Genomic DNA, 22,220 nt, shown 5'->3' with positions numbered 1-22,220 from the left:
CACAATCTCATATGCATTCTCTGTCAAAACCCAGGTGAGCATGTGGGTCAACCAGTGAGACAAAAATCCCCTCCTGGGATAACGGGATGGGCCTGGGGGTGGCCCAGCTGCTCTGCCCACCTTCTCAAGAGGCAGTAAAGCGAAGCAAACGCGGGAGGAAGACTGGCTCTGCCACTTGCCGGCTGAGTGACTTGTTCCTTTGCTTCCTTCCCTGTGAAACGGGGAGAACAGCAGCCTCCTGGAGCCGCTCTGGGGCTTCAATGGGCCGATGCCTCTAAAGTGCTTGCAAGGGTACCTGGCACACGATGAAGGAGCTACAATCTTTCCGTCAAGTCCTTCTTCACCAGCGTTATGCCTCGGGATCCCTCTAAGAACTTAAAAGCATCCAGGTGCCCAAAACCAACCCCGAGAGAAGCAGATTCAGCAGGAGTGGGGCCCAGGCAGCTGCAGTGTCAGAAGCCTTGTGGATATTCCTGACACAGCCTTGACAGGAAGCCCCTAGAATGGATGAGGGGCCACCATACAATCTGACCACTGCAGAGCGCTCAGCCCCCCTGTCTCAGAGACCTCTGTGGCAGTCCGCCCAGCCCGCCTGCAGGCCCTGTTCCCAGCCACAGTCTGCTTCCTCCAAGTCCTACTGCTGTCTCCTCAAACCCTGGACACGGGAAGCCAATTGTCAGTAATCTTGGAATTTCACAAATGAAAAGACAAAATGTCACATGGAGAGTCAGGAAGTCTGAGCAAACCCAGAAGAAGTCTGTTCTCACGGAAGCTTTACATGGTATTAATTACAGGCAATTTAGGTTTATTGTCTTTGGAACAACTCGCATAAAACCAGTCATACATCCTTCATTTCCAAACCGTCACATACAGATAAAACATTTTGAAAATGTATTTAGGAATGCAGGCTTTCACCCATCTGCATTTCCCTACGACACAGAGGACAAAAAGGTTCCTGAGCCAGCCTTGGCTCTGCAGACTAAGAAGTGTACCCACAGCTCCAGGTTCTGACTTCAAAGGCGCAACAGCTTGTTGACCCTCAATCTCCACATCTTGAAAATAGGGAGAATATGGCCAGGCATGGTGGCTCATGCTGTAATCCCCCAGCGCTTTGAGAGGCTGAGCTGAATGATCACTTGAGCCCAGGAGTTTGAGACCAGCCTGGCCAACATGGTGAAACCCCATTTCTACCAGAAATACAAGAATCAGCCACATGCTGGTGTGCGCCTGTGGTCCCAGCTACTCGGGAAGCTGAGGTGTGAGAATCACTTGAACCCGGGAAGCGGAGATTGCAGTGAGCCAAGACTGGCCTCTGCACTCCAGCCTGTGTGACAGAGCAAGAATCTGTCTCAAAAAATTTTAAAAAAAGGAAAAAAAAAAGAAAATGGGGAGAATCCGACCTTCCAAAGTCTGCCGCACAGGGGAATCATGAGCACTGAGTGATTGACATCTCATATCTTCTCAGCCTTGGGCCTGATAGGCTCTCCGCAACTGGGGGGCCAAGGGTTGTAAAATTCCTCTTGCCCTCCCCACCTCACCCCACCTGCTCATAAACTGGAGCTGGAACAAATGCTCTTCCAGGATGGGAAGATTATCCTCATGGGACAGTGGAGGGCTGTTGCTCCAGCAATCACTTCTGTTTCCTTCCACACGTGGCTCTGACTCCAAGCCTAACACTGAGCAAGGTGAGGCCAGGCGTGGTGCCCAGGTACAGGCACACGTAAACCCGTGTGGACTCCAGGAGCCCAGCGCACGGCCCTGGTGTCCACTCCCGCCTGCTCCGGCAATGCCTCCGGGTGGAAATTCCCCTGCCTGCCTCCCTCCTCCTGCACACAGACTTTATTTCCTTTGGGTTGGCCCCAAGTACAAATATTTGGGGAACATCCAATTCTGTCTTTTCCCATTTGGGGAGGCTCTGGCGATGGTGAGAGCAGGGCTCCACGATTCCTCCGTGGCTCGCCACCTCTGGGAAGGGCTGGCTATCCCTGGGGCATGCTTGCAGGCCTCCCAGATTCCCGAGCTAGGTGTCTCCTCTGATGTGTCCCCTGCAGTGGTGGGAAAACAAGCCGAGTCCCAGGCTGGGGGAGAGCACCATCCCCGGCCTGTGTTCCAGGGCCGCCCGCAGGCTCCATCTTCATGCAAACGTATAAATTTAATAAATGTGTTTTCTCTTAATTCTACCTCAATAAAAACTCCTAAATACACACCATAAGGTACATGACTCAAATTCTGTTCACATTTTAAACTATAAAACGAAAATAAAAACAAAAATAGTTAATGCGATTAGTGTATCTTACAGGAAGGTTCCAAGAATCATGCTGTTTATCTTCAATTTAAAAAACACTTAGAAATATAACTGTGTGAATACTAGTCTGTTTCCACCACGTGGCTCTCACTGTCTCCAAGGACAGCCCAAGACTCCTCTGTCAGCCCTTTAATGCTTCGTCTTCAGAATCTCATCCTATTTGATTTCCTTAAATCCATGGATTAGCCTTACCTTGGCTAGTGTGGCATAAGCTAGGCCGAGTATTCCATTCCATTTAATCCCAGGCAAAAAGAAATTCTCTGATTCAAAAATCGTGGCAATATTGACAAGGAAGGAGGTATTGAAGCCTTTGGGGATGGTGACCAGGTCCTCCCCAACAAAGCCCGTCCAGCTGCCCTGCGTGTACTTCACAGTGACGTCGAAGCCTTTGGAGCGGTATGTGCTGGACCTGGAGAAAGAAAAGAAAGGCCCATTGTATTATCTTAGGTATCCCTGTTCCCTGAACCACGAAGATAAGGTTGCCATGTTCAAGGCAGCTATCCTAACCATAGAAAGTCTAGCGTAAGCCTGTAAGCCATTCTTCATGATTAACAGCATCGATGTTGACAAAGTGATAGTTTCCCCCAAAAACATAATCACTAATGTTTTAGTAACTGTTTTCCATGCCACATGGACGGGAAGCACTGTTGTAAACACGTGGCTCTCGAGTGTAATTCTCCCCTATACCCAAGTCAAACCCTGTAAGTCTGGCACTTTGCTTAACCACTATAGCCTCTAAAAGACACTGCCCAATCTGGGCACCTGCCTGGTCCTCCGGCTTTGCAGAGCTGCTGGGCTGCTGCTCAGGGACACCGACAGGTGCCAGCACCCCAGAAGGAGGCTCCACCAGCCTGTGCCAGCAGCGGCTGGGGTTCGGGTTCACACGTACAACTCCCGTGACCAAGCCCTACTCGCTGAAGCCCAGGTCCTCGATGTCACAGGTCCTTCTCAAGATTCTCCCCCAATGCCCCGAAGCTGATTATACTCACACCAAAATATGGGCAGTGACGCCAATGGCATGCCAGAACATGAATCACTGTGATGTAACCCAGAGCCTGACACTCACGTGGCCCTGAAGGTAAGAGCTACTGACGCAGGACGACATTCACAAGATGGGAGGAAAATTCTGCCCCCTCAGTTTATGCTGCAGTGAGGAGAGAGAATGCACACAGGAATGGTGGTTACAGGGAATAAAGGAGACAAGAGGACCGCAAGTGACCAGCGGTCGAGAGAACTCTTGGCTCTGACCATGTTTGCATGAGACCTGAATGCAGGCAGCGAGATATGGGGTTCTCTGGGGGCAGAGCATGGTGGAGAGAGGACAGCAGGCATCAAGGCCCTGGGGTGTCCCACCCTGCAAGGTCACTCCTATGCTCATTTAAGTTTGAAAACTGCTGGAATATAGAAGGGAACCTAAGAAACATCTCTAGGGAAATGTATGAGAACTCAAACCACGCTCCTCCTAAGAAAATGATCATGATCCTAAGCTAAACAGTAGATCATGCTAAAGTGTTCCTGCTTGCCTGCAGGCTTCATTCCACTCTGTTTTAATAGTAAGTCTGCAAACATTAACACATGTTAATAAGTCTTTGTTGTGGGATTACATGAACTAGTGCAGTCTTGCTTAAGGTCAGTAAAGAAGTTAAGCTCAGAGATGACATGATCATTTATTTATTATTTCTTTAAGAGACAGGGTCTTGCTCTGTCATCCAGAGTGGAGTACAGTGGCACAATCATGGCTTACTGTAGCCTTGAACTCCTGGGTTCAGGAGATTCTCTCACCTCTACCTACTAAGTAGCTGGGACTATAGGTGCACACCATCAAGCCCAGTTAATATTTTTCTTTCTTTCTTTTTTTCTTTTCTTTTCTTTCTTTCTTTTCTTTTTTTTTTTTTTTTTTTTTTGTAGAGACAAGGTCTCATTATATTGCCCAAGCTAGTCTCCAACTCCTGGGCTAAAGCGATCCTCCTGCTTTAGCCTCCCAAAGTGCTGGAATTACAAGAATGAGCCAGCATATCTGGCCTTTTATTCATTAATTCATTCTTGGTATATCTTATAAGCATTAAAAATGTTAACTATCTTTAATTCAGTAACTGCACTTCTGAGAATCTGACCCTAAGGAGATACCCAGGAAGCAGACAGAGGTTCATGTGCCAAGATAGTTATGATTTTCTTTTTTAATTGTACTTTAGGTTCTGGGGTACATGTTCAGATCATGCTATGTTGAATAACATAAAAATCCTGAATTATTCAGTCCATTTGGACAATTTGGGTTCACTCCTTAAGTTCAGAAATATCCTGAGGCTAATTATCTTGAAATGCAGGAGAATTGCCTGAACCCAGGAGGCGGAGGTTGCGGTGAGCTGAGATCGCGCCATTGCACTCCAGCCTGGGTAACAAGAGCGAAACTCCATCTCAAAAAAAAAAAGAAACAAGATCTAATACAGAGGTTGGCAAGTTTTCTCTGTAAATAAAAAAATAATAGATGTTTTAAGGGCTATAGCTGTACGTCATCAAGCCCAGCTAGTACTTTTCTTTCTTTCTTTTTCTCTCCTTTTTTTTTTTTTAACATAGGATCTCTGTTATAACTACTCAGATCTCAACTGTAACGTGGAAGCAGCTACCGACTGTAAAGAAGCTTCCGTGGCTGTGTCCTGGTCAAACGCTATTGACAAAAACAGGCAGCAGGTCCAATCTGGCTCATGGGCTAGCATTTGCCACCTCCCGGTATATTAGTCCATTTTCACACTGCTGATAAAGGCATACCCAAGACTCGGTAATTTATAAAGAAAATTAAGTTTAATGGGCTCACAGTTCTACGTGGTTGGGGAGGCCTTACCATCATGGTAGAAGGTGAAAGTCATGTCTTGCATGGTGGCAGGGAAGAGAGAAATGAGAGCCAAGTGAAAGGGGTTTCCTCTTATAAAACCATCAGATCTCATGAAATATTCCCTGCCACAAGAACGGCATGGGGAAAACTGTCCCCTTGATTCAATTATCTTCTACTGGGTCCCTCCCACAATATGTGGGAATTATGGGAGCTACAATTCGAGATTTGGGTGGGGACACAGCCAAACTGTACCACCTGGCCTGGTAGAGTAATTGCTTTGTTGTTGTTGTTGTTGTTGTTGAGACAGAGTCTTGCTCTGTCACACAGGCTGGAGTACGATGGTGCAATCTCGGCTCACTGCAACCTCCGCCTCCTGGGTTCAAGCGATTCTCCTGCCTCAGCCTCCCTAATAGCTGGGATTACAGGCGTATGCCACCATGCCCATCTCATTTTTGTATTTTTAGTAGAGACTGGGTTTTACCATGTTGGCCATGTTGGTCTTGAACTCCTGACCTCATGCGATCTGCCTGCTTCAGCCTCCCAAAGTGGTGGGATTACAGGCATGCACCATCCTGCCCGGCTCTGGTAGAGTAATTATATCTTTTCCCCACAGTCTAAAGTGCTATGACTTTCTTTTGAAAAGTTTAGTGTTACTCTGTCCAGGCTATACAAAACTCCATAGAATTTGTACTGTTAATAAGAACCTGAACCAACCTGCGTATCTATTTAGCATGTCTTCTCTAGCCTCCTGCCCAGGTTGCTGGTCCCTCACAGAGGGAGCACTCTGGATATTTTGGTGTCACTTTCAGAGAGACAAGAGGCAGCTGGAGTTATGCTGACTGGGTTCAAATATGAGTTCAATCCCTTATTAGCTGTGTGACCCAGGGCCAAGTTATTTACTCTCTCTATGCCTCAGTTTCCTCAACTAAAAAATGATAATATAATGTCATCCCTCGAAAAGTTAATTATGCAGATTAAAAGAGTTACTACTGTAAAGGATGTAGAACAAAACCTTGGAACACAGCAGATATGCACAAAATAGCTGCCGTTGTAATTATCTCATCGCTTGCTACCTTTTTTCAGCCTATGAGTTATTATTAGAAAATTCAAGTCTGTTAGGCCATGTTTCCACTGCTATAAAGGAATACCCAAGGCTGAATAATCCATCAAGAAAAGAGGTATGATTTTTGGCTCATGGTTCTGCAGGCTGTGCAAGAAGCATGGTGCTGGCATCTGCTTCTGTTGAGGCCTCAGGAAGCTTCCACTCAAGGTGGGAGGTGAGGGAATACACAGTACATTACATGGTGAGAGACGGGACAAGAGAGCAAGGAGGAGGTGCCCGGGCCTTTAAACAACCAGCTCTCATGTGAACTAACAGAGCGAGAAGTCACTCATTGCCTTGGTGAGGGCAGCAAGCCATCTGTGATCCAAACACCTCCCCCAAGGCCCCATGTCCAACACTGGCAATCACATTTCAACATGAGATTTGGAGGGGACACACATCCAAAGCATATCATCAGGATGTATTCATTTTTCTGGAAAATGCTCCTATAGAGCATTTTCTCAATTACTCTGCACAACAATTAAATACATGGAGTGAGAACCCTGGATGGGCTTCTCCTTGGCAATGTCCATTCCAGGTGCTCAGAAACCACAATCAATAGGGATGTGGGTAGCCAGGAAAAAGCCCGCTCACAGTAATAAAAATACTTTGAACCAAATTCAGAAGATGTTCTGCCTCTGATAAGAGTGCTCAGGGAATGCAGGATTAAAAAGTGAAATCAATTGAACTGAGGGGAAAAGAGCTGCAGATCATTTTATTATTTCAAAAGAAATCTGCTGTTGTTTGCAGAGAACATGAAAAGAGAAAGTGGATGTGCAGAATTCTAGAGTTCAATCCTTGGGTTGGGTCTGGTTCTCCTAAGCCACTTGACCCAGGGAATGCTGAGTCACCCAAAGAACTCTGCTCAGGATTTCCCAGGGGCTCTCAGGGTCTGGAATCAACCAGTGGGGCTTACTGTCCTGGCTCAGGTGACCAGATGTGACTCTGGAAGTCACCAGACTTGAATGCATGAGACCCCTGAGGTTCAGGATAAGCTCAGCTTGCCCAGCCTGGTGATTAATCAACGTCCTCAATAACGTTAAATGCTCACAGGCTTCAAAACGGCAAGTCCCCTTCTAGCAGGAAAATGATGGGTAGGCTTGAGAAATGATCTCAGTAATCAGGCAAAAAAATCTTTCCTCATTGAATGCAAAGCCATTTGATCTGTATCCAGTTTAGCCTCCTTAAAAAAAGTCGCCAGGTAATTCTTTAATTCCCTAATTCCACTTACAAGCATTAGTTGAGGAAAATAAATTGGATTTCTTGCTCTGTGAGTTTCACCCCAGATACAGTACAAAAGTGAGGAGATATTTTAACAGAAATATACTTAATTTTCTGAATAGACTCATGGAGGGTCAAGGGATGGGTGTACTGGATCTCTCATCAGGCCAAATAGCTGGAGGTGAGATTTTATTGGCTAAAAAAGATGTACATTTAAAAAATGCATGATTTTTTCTTTTCTTTCCTTTTTTTTTTCGCTCTATAGTAACTCACTGGAACATTCACCACCATGAAAAGATGGATTCTGATCAAGATGAGCTCACAAATGACTAATGGTAGCCGGACATCTCATTCCATAAATCAAAGAGATCTTGTCAAAGAACCCCATGCCAAATCTCCAATTACTGTAACATGTTTCAGGAAGCATTAGACCTGAATATCCAAAGACTGAGGACGTGAATCAGAGGCGGACAAACCCAACCAGAACCTTATTATAACTAGGAGAGATCAGAAGCACAAGCAAATACAGACACATCACAGGGCAGAGAGCTGCAGCTCAGAAAAGAAACCTTTGTCAAAACGGAGAAGGCAAAAGGATGGTCTCTTGGCTCCCATGAAATACAATGGTTGAAAGTATAACTTAGGCCAACTCTAAGTTAGATGAAAGCATTAGACAAATTAACGAAATATAATTGACATTGAAAGAAAATATTCCTATCTTTCAACAAAAAAGCATATCAAAAATACTAAAGCATGTAAAAAGCAGCTACAAGGAAACGAGATGAATATAAATTTAAGAAAGTATTTAACCTGTAAAGCTAGCACGGTAGCAGGGATGCAGCCAAAGGAACAGAACTTGCCTCAAACTCAGAAGTGGGATGTACCACATCTGATTCAGCCAAGAGGGAACCTTGCAGTTCTGTGAAGAATGGTCTCTTGAAAACAAAGGCGGTACCAGGTTAGACTCCCAAAAGGTGAGTGATGTGTAGTACGTAATAAGTCAGTCACTGCAGTACTTGCAAATAAGGTAGGCTGAATCTGAATGGTGGAAGTTGCGACAGGGTGAAATGGACCATTGAGGGGCTTTCCCTAGACATCACTGTGTTCTGTTACTTCTCTTTTTATTTACCCACAAAAGGAGAAACAGATCGGTACCTTGACTGGTCAGAATGGTGGCAAGGAATCCTGAATTATCTTGTGAGATTAGCAGGAGGGAAGGCTTCGTCATCAAAGGAGTTCTGGACAATCCCAGTTTTCATATGAATCGAATGCATATGGACTAGAGGAGCCCAAAGTATGGAAAACAGGAAGCATCTACCACTAATACAAACCTGGTGATGGGCGCAAAATGCGCTTGAATAAACCAAACAGGGCTAGCAGGTGAGTAAGAGAGATGTGTCCCACAGTATTCCGAAAAGAGAACCACAGCTCAACCAAACACTGAACACAGCTGAAGTCAGCTGAGAAAAATGCTGGGTTGTTTACGGTTGATGAAATACTGCACATAGTCTTGATAATGCGGACTATTATTTACCCTTGAATGTTTCCACAACTGCATCTGCATAGCAAAAGGATGTGTGAATTGAGAAGCTTACTTTGACCTTCATGGACTCTGGCTATGGGTGGCTGCAACAGAACTGCCATTCACCTGCCAGGAAAAAAAAACAGCCATCCACAGGGCTTGACTGGCATGGTTCACTTTAAATCTAGAAAGTATCCACATCACCTTAACCTTGATTTTACTGTGCTTTACTGTTTCTTTCTAGTGTATCTTGCATCTACAGATACGAGAGAAAAACCTATTCCAAGGGGAAAAGCGCTGCTAACTGAGAAATGCAAGCTCCCCGTGTGTTTGTTCTGTCCCCACGTGCTGAGCCCCGGTGCTGGGAAACGTGGAGAAGGTACAATACAGACTAGAGCTCTGCAGGGAAACGACACAGGGCCAGGACCATCGAGGGCCTTCAGAGCTCCGCAGGGGAACAACACAGGGCCAGGACCATCGAGGGCCTTCAGAGCTCTGCAGGGGAATGACACAGGGCTAGGACCATCGAGGGCCTTCAGAGCTCCACAGGGGAAATGACACAGGGCAGGACCATCGAGGGCCTTCAGAGCTCCGCAGGGGAAACGACACAGGGCCAGGACCATCAAGGGCCTTCAGAGCTTCACAGGGAAACGACACAGGGCCAGGACCATCGAGGGCCTTCAGATCTCCGCAGGGGAAACGACACAGGGCAGGACCATCGAGGGCCTTCAGAGCTCTGCAGAGAAAACGACACAGGGCCAGGACCATCGAGGGCCTTCAGAGCTCCACAGGGGAAATGACACAGGGCCAGGACCATCGAGGGCCTTCAGAGCTCCGCCGGGGAACGACACAGGGCCAGGACCATCGAGGGCCTTCAGATAAGCAGTTCTTTTTCAGTGGGGAAGGCCCTGTCCCCTAGGGGAAGTTTTGGAAACTCTAGGGGTGTGTTTGATAAGCATGCTGGTTATCCCAGAGTGTGAAGGGCGGTCGTGCAAAATGAAGAATTGCTCCCGTCCACATCACTTTCCAAAGTCGCTCTGGGCATCAGCATGGGTAAACTCTGCTGGATAAGGAGCACAGAACGCACCTTCCACTCACATGTGAATGAAACCTTTTCTACAAAGGTTTAGTATACATCGTGTATTTGCTGCTGTGAAAATCCAGGGAAGCTGATTCTTTTTCTGTTTGTTTTTCTTGGAACTTTCCTAAGATTCTTTTCCATTTTGGAAAATCGTATCAGCCACTGATATAGTTTGGATATCTGTCCCCACCGCTTCTCATGTTGAAATCTGATCCCCAGTGTAGGAAGCGGGGCCTGGTGGAAAATGTCTGGGTGGGGGGGTCGGATCTCTCAAGAATGGCTTGGTGCCTTGCCCATGGTAATGACTGAGGTCTCGCTCTGTTAGTCCCAGGGAGGGCTGATGATTGTTAAAAAAGAGCCCGGCCCCTCCTTCCCCTGCCCTTGCTTCCCCTCTCCCACGTGATCTCTGCACAATGGCTCTGCATCCCCTTGCACCATGACTGGAAGCAGCCTGAGGTCCTGGCGCCATGCTACAGCTCAAGGTACAGACTGCAGAACTTGAGCCAAATGATCCTCTTTTCTTTATAAATTACCCAGCCTTGAGCATTCTTTTATAGCTGTACAACAGACTAAGACAGCAAACTGAGCTGCTCAGGGTAAGTCTACGTCAGCCTGCCTGGATCAGTCTACACTGGGTGTCCGTGTTGACAGTGATGTTAACTCACCTCCAGCATGCCCCCGCTGCATGGTTTCCTAGCACCGTGGAGCCAGGGTGTTCACGTATTGAAGTACTGATTACCCGGTTATACATTACTTCCCTTCTATTCCCCTCATATTCCATCAGGGCACTTGGAGCTGTGTATGTAGATAAGTCATATGACCTTTACAGTCACTTCAGGGAACGACAAAGCACTTGTTATAAAAAGCAGGTGTCGGCTGAAGGTTTGGGAGCTGCTGGTCTCAAAGCTTGAACTTGGGCAAGCCCCGTCTCCCTGACCTCCTGTGCTGCAGGAATAAAAATGAGATGTTTGGACCAACTCCAAGTCCAGTTGAGGTTCAGAGTGAATAGTTGGAGGTGAGGGCTGTTTGGGGACTGAGGACTTGGATGAACCACAGATCTGAGTGGGAAGAAGCAGCATTAACCATCGCAAACCAAGCCTCTGCTGCACACGCAGAGAGAACCACCACCACCACTTCTACACACGTTTGTGGTTATAGCAACAGCTGGGCACATAGCGATCGTACAGTGGCCGGGTGTTGTATCCGGGAATATCAATGAATAAAGCTTACCAGTACAGGAAGTCATAAACTAAGCTATACGTTCCTGGAGGGAGGGGCCAGCCGTATTTTTCTGAAGCCTCATACAGCAATGGCCACCACAGCCCTCTCCCCAGTAGGCAGCTGCAGCCATACGTGCAGGAGGCCACGTCATTTATGGCACCAAAGCAGAGCCCAGGATGCGGCGTAGGTAGAGCAGATGTGCATGGTTTCCTCTAGGCCTTCTTTCCTACCCGGCAAGTCATCTTGCTTTATCAAATTGACTGGCATTTTCAGAAGACTCCAGCTATTCTTTCCCTCTCCTTTTGTCCCCAACTAAAGCTGGCCTTTATTCCCTGGAACAAAACACTGAGGATAAGGAAAGTGAGAAAGGGAAGTCAGGAAAAGGATTTACAGTAGGGAAACCCAACGTGGCAGTTCTGAGCCTGTAGATGGCTCATGACCCTAAAAAACAAACCGGCACGTCAGCTTCCTGTTCTGTCTGCTGAGTTTAAGTTTCAGGATTGCAAAAATAGTTGTGACAACAAAATGTGCACGGTGTTAGAGCACCTTCCAGTTCACAGAAGGGCTGACTCTAGACCCCATGGGCTCCTGCAGAGCTGAAGGCTGCCACAGGCCGTCGGGGGCCTCCCCACAACCCCAGCTGGGGCTGCTCTGAAGCCTGCATGGGCAGGGCTTGTTCTATTCCAGAGACCTCCATCTGGCTCCACTTGTTTTTTCTCAACGCCACCCCGTTGCTCATGTGCAGCCGCAGTCCTGGGCCTTAATACTTTGTACTCACAAAACTCACTCTTCCAAATGAGTGTTGCGAACCAACCCACAGAAACGGTTTCCATGAACCACAGCTTAACCCCTACTGAAGTATGCGAAGGTGGGTATCCCTTCAGCTGTGGAAGCAACCCCACGCCCTTGCCCAGAGTGGCCATGCCGACTCCCAAGACCTCCTCCTGCTCCAGCCCACCTCCACTGCGGAACTAAAGCTGCTGCAACAAACACCGACGGGCCACACGCTCCCTGCGACGGGATAACTACAGACGTTGTGTCTGACTTGGATTTCTCTAAAATGAATCTCATGTAAATGCATGAAAGCTATCAGGAGACTCCTGCTGTGGATTTGTGGATGGAATGAACATGCACATATGCATACACATAGTCACATGTGTGTACACGCACATGTACATATGCATACACATCGGTATCCCCTTAAAATGAAACAGCTTTCTGGCTGTTACGGTCTGCCGCATTTTGAAGCACGCTGATCATGCAGCGCCCCGGCCCAGCACACCAGCCAAGAGGCCAGCACTTACCTCTCCGTGTCAAAGTACGTGTCTATGTAGGAGTGTGGGGCTCCCGCCACGGCAAAGTTGCTGCTTCCAGTGTCAACGAGAATCTGTAGCTTTTATGTTTTAAGGAGAGAAAAAAAATAGAAAGCATCAGGTTATTTTAATAAGGCAATATTCTTGAACAATTTTTTTAAAACTAAGTACCAAGAATAATGCAGCAGTTGGAAAAAAAAAAAGTACACCGATCAGGGGAATACAAAAAGCAATTATAAAATTGAAATCTGAACGAAGTCCATGAAGAAGTTTGCAGGGTGAGGGGGAGGTGCTGGGAATGGTGTTATCTCAGATATACACTGAGCCTTAAAAGAGAATGGATTCTGGTGGCCATACCATCCTGAATGGGCCTGATCTCGTCTGTTCTCGAGAATGGATTCTGTTAAAAAGCCAGGTTTCCTTTTTAGGCCATTGGTGCTTGAAACCAAGGCTGAGGTCTTTCTCATCTCTGGGCTTTCAGCCAGGTTTAGCCCTTCGCTGGGCTCAGCCTCCTCTTGCTTTTCCAAATCTGGCCTGGAAACCCCGATCACGTGGCCTCCCCTCCCCAGGATGCCTCCCAGTCTCCTCCTGGCAGGCGGTGTCCCCTCACCTCCCTGCACAGCACCTGGGAACACCTGTCATCAGCATCGTTTTTAGGTTATTCGAGATATAATTTGCATATAATAAAAATGCAAGACCTTAAATGTTCGCCTGGTGAGTTTTGGCACGGTATGTCCCAAACCAAGATACAGAAACCTTTGTTCACCTCAAAAGGTCCCTTTATGCCCCTTTCCTTTCTGGTCCCCAGAAGCAGCCACTTTCTGGCTTTTGTGACCACGGACTGGTTTCATCAGTTCTTGAACATTCTATAAACGTAACGATGTGCGTTTTTGTGAGTTTGTTTCTCTGGCATGGCTTCTTACGTGCAGCTTGTCTTTGAGATGCCCTCATGTTGCTGCCCTGTTTCTCTTCACTGTGGGAAAGTACTCCTCTGCAGGAACACACCAGGATTTGCCTCTGCTTCTTCTGACGGGCCCTTGGGTTGTGTCCAGTTTGAAGCTACCATGAGTAAGACAGCTATGGTCATACTGTATAGTATAGGTCTTTTTGCAGACGTATATTTTCATTTCTCTTGAGCAAACACCTAAAAGTGCAACGCTCTGGATCACAGGCTGGATACATGTTTAACTTTTTAAAGAAAACTGCTGAACAGGTCTGCAATGTGGATCCACCAAGTCATATTCCCGTGAGCAATGGATCCGTGGGCCATTTGGTTTATTTGCTCCGTATCCTCCCCCAGATTTGGTGTTGCTGGTCTTTTTAATGTGAACCATGCTAACGGGTATGGAATGGTATCTCACCGTGGTTTTAACCTGCAGCAGTTCCCTAGGGAACCAATGTCATTGGGCTGTTGCCCTGTATCCCATTGTTTCACTCATCGTCCCCAGTAAACGGTGTCTCAGGGCAGGTGTGTATGTCACTCATCATTTTATGTCCAGCATTTATCCCAAGTCCAGACATGTGCCCGGTTGTTTACAGAATAAACATATCTTTTAGAAATAAAAACAGACCACTTAGATATAGCCCAAAAGGTTGAAAATCAAGTTTAAAAACCTATAGTCTAAAGAAATCAAAACAGGCAAGTTTTTGCCTAGGATTATCTTATCAACAGTCATGCTGTTGCTTCTGCCAAGGACCTCAGGTTTGCTGGGTCCAGCGTTTGCCTCTGAGCTGACCCATCAGCAGGATCTGACTCAGTCTTGCTCCCTCCTCCTGGAAACGTTCTTCCCTTTGGATCCTGGGGGCACACGCATTCCTGATTTCCTCCTTCTCTGACGCTTCACTTTAGTCTCACTGCTGGGTGCTGCTCATCTCCCTGACCTGCTGACGTTTCCCGGAGATCAGCTCAGGAATCACTTCTGGGATCCATCTACACTCACACCCTTGGTGTTCCCACTGAGTCTTGAGGCTTTGAGCACCTTCTGCATGCTGAAGACCCCCAGGTTTACATCTCAGCCCAGGCCTGCCCATGCACTCTGGGCTCTACCTATTCAACGCCTCCCGCTGGCTGGCTAATAGTCATCTTTTATGGGTTGAGATGTGTTTTCCAAAAAGAGATGCTGAAGTCTTAACCCCTGCACCTGTGTGCCCTTATTTGGAAAAAAGGTTTTTACAGTCAATCAAGTGAAAATAAGGCCCACAGGATGAGCTCTAATCCAGTATCACAGGCATCCTTCTGGGGGCGGGGTGGGGGGGGAAATGCATGGAAAGCAGAAACACAGCGGGGTGCCAAGTGGCCGCAGAGACAGGGATCAGAGTGACAGAGCCACAGGAATGCCAAGGACTGATGACCATGGCCAGGGGCTGGAAGGGGAAGGGATGGCTCCACCTGGAATCTCAGAGGACGCACGGCCCCTCCAACGCCTTCGTTTCAGACTTCCTGCCTCTAGAACTGTGAAAGAATACATTCCTGGGTTTTGTTTTGAGACAGTGTCTCACTCTGTCACCCAGGCTGGAGTGCACTGGCACAATCACAGCTCACTGCAGCCTCAAACTCCTGGGCTCCAGAGATCCTCCCACCTCAACCAAGTATCTGGGATCACAGGCTTGCACCACCACGCCTGGCTAATTTATTTTTATTTTAGTAGAGATGGGCTCTCACTGTGTTGCCCAGGCTAGTCTTGAACTCCTGGGCTCAAGCGATCCTCTCTCCTTGGCATCCCGAAGTGCTGGGTTTACAGGCGTCAGCCACTGCACCTGGCCCATTCCTGCTATTTTAAGCCCTCCATTTGTGGTACTCGGTTATAGCAAGTCCAGGAAACATCTTGAGGTGGGACATCATCTCAGGCCTGGAATGTCCTGAACTGAACTCCGGCTGCACCCAGCCCTGCTCTCCCAGTTGATGGGAGCTCCATCAGGTAAGGTCAGGCCACGCCGGAGATGATCCCTAAGGCTTCCTTCCCCTCACGCCCCACATTCAGCCACCAGGAGTCCCAAGGCCTCTGCCTCCAGGTTCTGGTCCACACCTATCCACGCCTCACCTCCTCCAAGGAGACTGGCAGGGGAGGTCCACACCACTGTCTTCCCTCCTTGTCCTCACTGGTGTCCCTGTTTCCTTCCTCCGTCTACTTCCAACTAGCAGCCACCACGGTCCTATGACAGTTAAGTCAGAGGGAGTCAACCCTCCACCTCCCACAGCTCTCATGTCACCCAGAGTAACAGGCAAAGTCCTCAGAATGCCTGGTGAGTCACTCGCCATGCCCTGAACTTACTCCTCCCAGCCACGCCGACTGCCAGGACACTCCGTGAACGCCCCTGATATGCCCTGGAGGCAGGGCCTCTCCCCTGGCCACCTTGCTGGGGTGGGGGCTCCTCCCCAGGATACCCAGATCCACGTGGCATGACTCATCATTCCTTCAAGGCTTCGTTCAATGCCACCTTCTCCACGAAGCTGACCACGGCCAGCCCTGTGGGAGAACCGCCATTCTGCTGGCCTGTGCATCCCCTTCCCTTGCCCCTGTAACACCACACCTCTCAGCACCTGCGGTGGGCTGGGCAGTGCCATAAGCACTTCCCACATCCATTAGCTTATTTTAACCTCACAACAGCGCCCCAAGGGCTGCACGGTCACCACTCCATGTCACAGATGGAGACACTGAGGTGCAGAGGGGCTGACCTGCCCAACTACACAAGGGTAAGTGGCAGAGCTGAGGCTGGGACCCGAGGCCAGGCTCAAGCGCATTCTTGTAACCAGCTCAGCCAGTCTGGGCCCGGTGCAGGATCATACCATTCTCGGGGTCCCGACAGCTCCTGCTGCCTCCACCCCACCAGATGAAGGCTCCTGCTGGCAGGGATTTTTGCTGTTTGCTGCTCTGTCCACCACACATACCTAGAACAGGGCCAGGCACACAGTAGGCACTCACACTTGTGGAATAAACAACAAAACTATTCTCAAAGGTAAAATCAAAGACACTCATTTTGCTCTCAGTACAAAGATAACAGATTCCAAAAAAAAAAAAAAAAACCAGCAAGAATAATGCAGTCTGTGCACATAAACCTGGCATGTGTACGTTCCCCACACACAGTTTTCAAGCTGTTGGCAAAAACAAAGTCAGGTTCTTACTCCCCTAATCTACTAAGTGCCACGTTCCTTCCCCCACAGGAGGCCGTGGAAATAGTGGAGTGAAATGAACGACTGAGCGACAGTCCTGGGCATCTGCCAGGTGTGGTGCTATAACATGTGATATTCCTGTTTTCTCAAAGGAAAATCGACTTTGTGACTTTAGAGAATACCTTCGTACCACTGAAGATCATGTTTACAAAAACTGTGTAGGAATGGTAGAGAAACAGATTTGGGACAAAGGTTTGACGTGAATCCAAAACAATGGCAAAGGCACGCTACTTTTTCTTTTAACATACTTTTTTGAGATGGGGGTCTCACTATGTTGCCCAGACTGGTCTTGAACTGCTGACCTCAAGTGATCCACCCACCTCAGCCTCGCAAAGTGCTGGGATTACAGGCATGAGCCACCACACCCACCAGCAAAGGCACTCCAAATAAAGAGACTATAAATGCCACTTTAAACATCTTAGTTTTAGTAAATGAATTTTCTGTTCTTAATTTCTATTTACAAATACACAGCTCCTAGAAAATGTGTAAGATCTTGCTCCTTTATAGAGGTGTTTGGGTTGATTTCAGATAGAATGTAATCTCACATATAAAAAAAAATTTCCTGCCAGACGTGGTGGCTCACGCCTGTAATCCCAGCACTTTGGGAGGCCGAGGCGGGTGGATCACGAGGTCAGGAGATCGAGACCATCCTGGTCGACATGGTGAAACCCTGTCTCTACTAAAAATACAAAAAATCAGCTGGACACGGTGGCGCGTGCCTGTAATCCCAGCTACTCAGGAGGCTGAGACAGGAGAATTGCCTGAACCCAGGAGGTGGAGGTTGCGGTGAGCCGAGATTGCGCCATTGCACTCCAGCCTGGGTAACAAGAGTGAAACTCAGTCTCCAAAAAAAAAAAAAAAAAAATTTCCATATATACGATATATAATAATTTATTATCTGGCTCTTCATCTACATATTAGATGCTCAGCAGCCCCAAGTTTCAAAGCCACGATTTGGATTAGATTCAATCTTAATTTCTCATATACGTACAAAGGGGCATGAAAGATTGTGAAATACATATTTGGTTTCATCCTCATTTCCTGGCATACAACTCCTAAAATCTCTGGAATCTCCACAGTGATGTGCTTTTGTCTGCTGTGAGTTGACTGATGGCTGGCAGCCCCCAGGTAGCTTCGGGATGGGGGCTGGTCACCAGAAAGAAGATTAGAGGGTTGAGACTTTCAGCCCCACCCCCAATCTTGGGGAGTGGGCAGGAGATGAAGGTTAAGCTGATCACCAATGACCAATGTCTTAACCAATCATGTCTTCATAATGAAGTTTCCAAAAAAACCCAAAAGAACAGGGTTCACTAAATTTCCAGACAGCTGAGGTTCCTGGAGGGTAGCGTGTACACGGAGGGCATGGAAGTTCTGCACCCGTTCCCCTACACCTCACCCTACACATTCTTTCATCTGTAGCCTCTGTGATGTCCTTTATAGTAAACCAGTGTACCTGTTTTCCTGAGTTTTGTGAGCAAATCTAGCAAATTAATCAAACCAAGGATAGGCTCCTGGAAATCTCCATTTGTAGCTAATCATGGAACAGAAGCACAGGCAATGACCCGGGGCTTGCGACTGGCATGGAAGTTGGGGGCAGTCTTGGGGGACTGATCCCTAATTCTGTGGGGTCCTGAGCCATCCCAAGGTAGACAGTGTCAGAACTGAACTAAATTAGAGGACACGCAGCTGGTGTCTGTCACAGAATTGATCGACTGCTTGTTGGTGGGGAGAAATCCCCACACATTTGGTCCAGAGTCTTCCATGGTGTGAGAGCAGAGACACCAAACAAATCTGCATTTACATGGATTTTACAGGAGAGAAATTGTTGGAGGTTGAGTAATTCTTGTATGTATCAGAGTCGGTAACAGGTCAAAGTAAGTGAAGGAGACCCATCTCTATGTCAGTCTGGCTGAACCAGATATTCTGGAAGGGCAGGGCTCTCCCTGGGTCTGCTCATAAATCCTAAACACTCAATCATCAGTAACTCACCGCAACATGACACGAAGAAGGGGCAGGCGAATCAGAATCTCCACACCATTTCTTAAACATTTCCCCCAACTTGAATTATTTTAAGAGATGAATGTATTGATTTACATCCAGTTATACACATTTTTCCTCATCCTATCTCTTCTTATGTTACACTGTCTGCTATAATGTATCTTTTATTCATCTTCACTATATAGATTTCTTGTGTTTAATAATTTTTCTGGTCATCTGCAAGCTTTACATCTATTTTTAAATTGTTACAGTCATTTTCTTTATAACTTTATGTGATATCTCTTAATCTTTTCTCTTGATTTGGCAACTTGGAATGGTATTTGTGGGATCCCCACTCTGCACACTTCTAAAAATCAAGACGCTTGGAATGGACAGGGTGTGTCCTAGGGTAGGGAGAAGGGAAGAAGTGCTGGATTATAACATTATTTTTACTTTTATGATATGCCTTTTGGTAACTTTACACAACGTATGAACATCTTTCTTTTTTACCTACCTGCCAATATTTTTTATCTATTGTCTATTAGAATTTCCTTCCATGAAGGAAGATGAATCGCAGTCACACCAACCTCTCAATAGGTTACACTGTTGTTTTTATCTTTTCAAGATTTGTTTCTGATGCCCGTATTTCCCACAGTTGCTTCGTCATTCTATAAGGAAAGAGGTTCAGCCCTTCCTATCAGTCCCCCTAGTCCCTGACTTCACCCAGCTCTCTCCAATGGGTAGGTTTTGTTCAGCCTCCCACGGGCCCCACCCCAAGATGGGCACCACCTTCTCCAAATGCTTTCATGTTTGAGCACACCTCTCAATGACCTTGACATCTGAAGAACGATTTGCCTGGCTTTTATGCGTTTGGATCATTTTTTTTTTCTTTAACACTTTCCATATATATTTCTCCAGTGTCTTTCAACAGCGAGTATTTGTGGAGAAAACTAAAGCATATCCCACTTTTCTCCTTGGATACTGAAGAATTCTTTCCAGAGTCACAAAATTCTAAATTTTATTGTTTATATCAGAACCATCATTCTATAGTTTTATTGATACATCTTAACATTGGCTGGTCTGATTCAAGTTTCCTGGAAAATGGGACTTACTTTTTACATCAGTTTCCAAGGGCTGCCTTAACAAACAGCCACTAACTGGTTGGTATGAAATAAGACACGTTTCTTTTCTTTCTTTCTTTTCTTTCTTTTTTTTTTTTTTTTGAGACAGAGTCTTGCTCCATCTCCCAGGCTGGAGTACAATGGTGCAATCTTGGCTCACTACAACCTCCTTTTCCTGGGTTCAAGCGATTCTCCTGCCTCAGCCTCCCTAGTAGCTGGGATTACAGGCGCCTGCCACCGTGCCCAGCTAATTTTTGTATTTTTTCGTAGAAATGAGGTTTTGCCATGTTAGCCAGGCTGGTCTTGAACTCCTGACCTCAGGTGATCTGCCTGCCTCAGCCTCCCCAAGTGCTGGGATTACAGGCGTGAGCCACCACATCCTATCTGGAAGCTGTTTCAAAACCGTTTCTGGGTCTCACTGGCAACTCTGCCCTCAGCAGCCCAAAAGACCCCCACACCTGACCGCTCAGGCTGGCAGTGCACATCCACGCTGACTGTGCCCACGTACGTAACTAGACGGGGCCAAGGCAGAAACAAGACTTGCCCTCCACACAGCAATCCTAGTGACGGGGGGACTTTCTCCAGAGACGTTTCCCCTGCTTCCCTCGGTCTGAAGTTCCACTGCAGCCTCTGCATCATCTCCTAACTGGAGCTCTTTCTCATGCACCAGGACCACTCCTGCCTCTCAGGGGACGTCACTCCTCTGCAGAGGCAGGGAACACAAATGCAGAGAAGGTCAGACCAAAGTGTGGACTGCATTCTTTTACACAGATGATTTCTTCTCATTGCCCAGGTATTCAGCACAACCATATATTTCATGGTGATTCCACCAAAAGCTGGCTTTCAAGAAGGTTCAATTCAGAGTCATGGCTCGGCAAAGCCAGTCACCACGACGGTCGTTCCTAGAGTATACGATCTGAGAGAAATGGCCCCAGATAAACAAGGCAGCCACAAAGTCAGGCAAGGGATGAGTCTCCAGGGGGCCAGTAAACGCTCTGGGCTGTGCATCACCTCTTGCGTCTGAGCCACCATTTTCTGCATGGTAACGTTGGAAACGGACCTTTCTCAGGTTGAATTCTACCCAAGACCATTACCACTTTTGCAAGTAGCCTCAACCACAGAGATAAAAAAATAGTAATGCCACTTGCTGTACAAATTTCACACGAGGCACTCTGAAACAACGGAAAACTCCCAACACTCAGGCTGTGGGCTGCTTCCAGGTTCCTCACCTCACGCAGCATGCTAGCAACTTCATCTGCCTCTTCCTTCATTCTAGGAGTTTCCAAAGTTATTGCCTGCCTCTTTGGGTTCAACCTCGCATGCACGCATGTGCTCACACACACAAACACACACACACCAGCCTAGCCCCAGGCCACGTCATTCCAGCTACCTATTGAAATTACATATTGAAAAATGAGTATTACGTTGGAAATACATATTCTCGAATTCAGGGAATGTTCTGAACTTTCAGAGTATAACTTAAAATGACTCAAAACACATAAGATAGACAGATCCCCACTTTACAACTGAGAAAACAAGTGCCTTGGAGACGTGAAAGGGCCCAGGGAGATCCTGAAGTCCTGACCCCTGTTCCCTGCTTCCTTCCTCATACTAGGAAGCCTCCCAGAGAACTCACATTCCATTTCTCCAGAACACAATAACAACCAGCAAAATCCTGTTTTCCAGCAGAAGCTGGAGTCTTCTACCCAGATAATCATTGGCTTTTAACTACTCCAACCCTGCCGTCAACATCAGAGGCCTCAGGGGCCTTTGCAGGGCAGATGCGGGTCCTTGCTGTGCTGAGCCTGGGGCATGCGGTGAGAGCAGAGAAGATGATGGAGACTGTGTCCCGGCCCTGCAGAGTGCAGAATCCAGTAGGGGGAGTGGCCTGTCCACCAGGACCTGCCCTTAAAAACCGTCTGTGATCCAGGCTGCAAGACACCTAGGGAGGTGGAACTGCAGGAACTGAGTGGTGAATTTCTCCTCGACTTCTTAAAAATGGCAAACCCCAAAACACACTCCCTCTAGCCACTGGTCCTTCCCCATTCGCGGTCAGGCATCCAGCAGTGGGCCACCTGTCTTCTCAATTTCTCTCTCCCTTTCTCTCCTCCACCTGCAGAGATGGGGCTTCTGCCTCAGCTCTCCACGGCCAGCCAAGCTCACCAGTGACCTCTGTGCTCCAGGCCCACAGTCACCTCTGAGCTCTCCCCTGACCCGTCCGGCATGTAGGCAGTGCTGACTGCAAGTGACCAGCCCCTCAGTGAAGCTTTGGAAATGCACCCTCCTGGTCTGCCCACCACAGTCCTTCCTTCTGATCTCTGGCCCCCATACCTGTTCCTCTAACTTTATATGGTGT

At 47.4% G+C, this 22,220-nt stretch overlaps 1 protein-coding gene across 1 annotated transcript in view; it reads right to left on the bottom strand.

Annotated features, from left to right (window-relative positions):
• The window catches only part of BACE2 (beta-secretase 2), a 106,072-nt gene that overhangs the window by 39,508 nt on the left and 44,344 nt on the right, over positions 1-22,220 (bottom strand). Inside the window, exons 2-3 of the mRNA XM_012445126.3 lie at positions 12,587-12,675; positions 2,498-2,714 (exon numbers count right to left, since the gene is read on the bottom strand). Of these exons, the coding sequence (XP_012300549.3) occupies positions 2,498-2,714; positions 12,587-12,675 (306 nt within the window). The remainder of the gene's footprint in view (positions 1-2,497; positions 2,715-12,586; positions 12,676-22,220) is intronic.

Source organism: Aotus nancymaae, unplaced genomic scaffold (assembly GCF_030222135.1).
Source record: "Aotus nancymaae isolate 86718 unplaced genomic scaffold, 86718_ANA_hifiasm-v0.15.2.pri h1tg000022l_1, whole genome shotgun sequence".
NCBI classification, from domain to species: domain Eukaryota; kingdom Metazoa; phylum Chordata; class Mammalia; order Primates; family Aotidae; genus Aotus; species Aotus nancymaae.
Note: the sequence above shows the minus strand (reverse complement) of the source record. Positions and strands in the feature narration are given on the sequence as shown.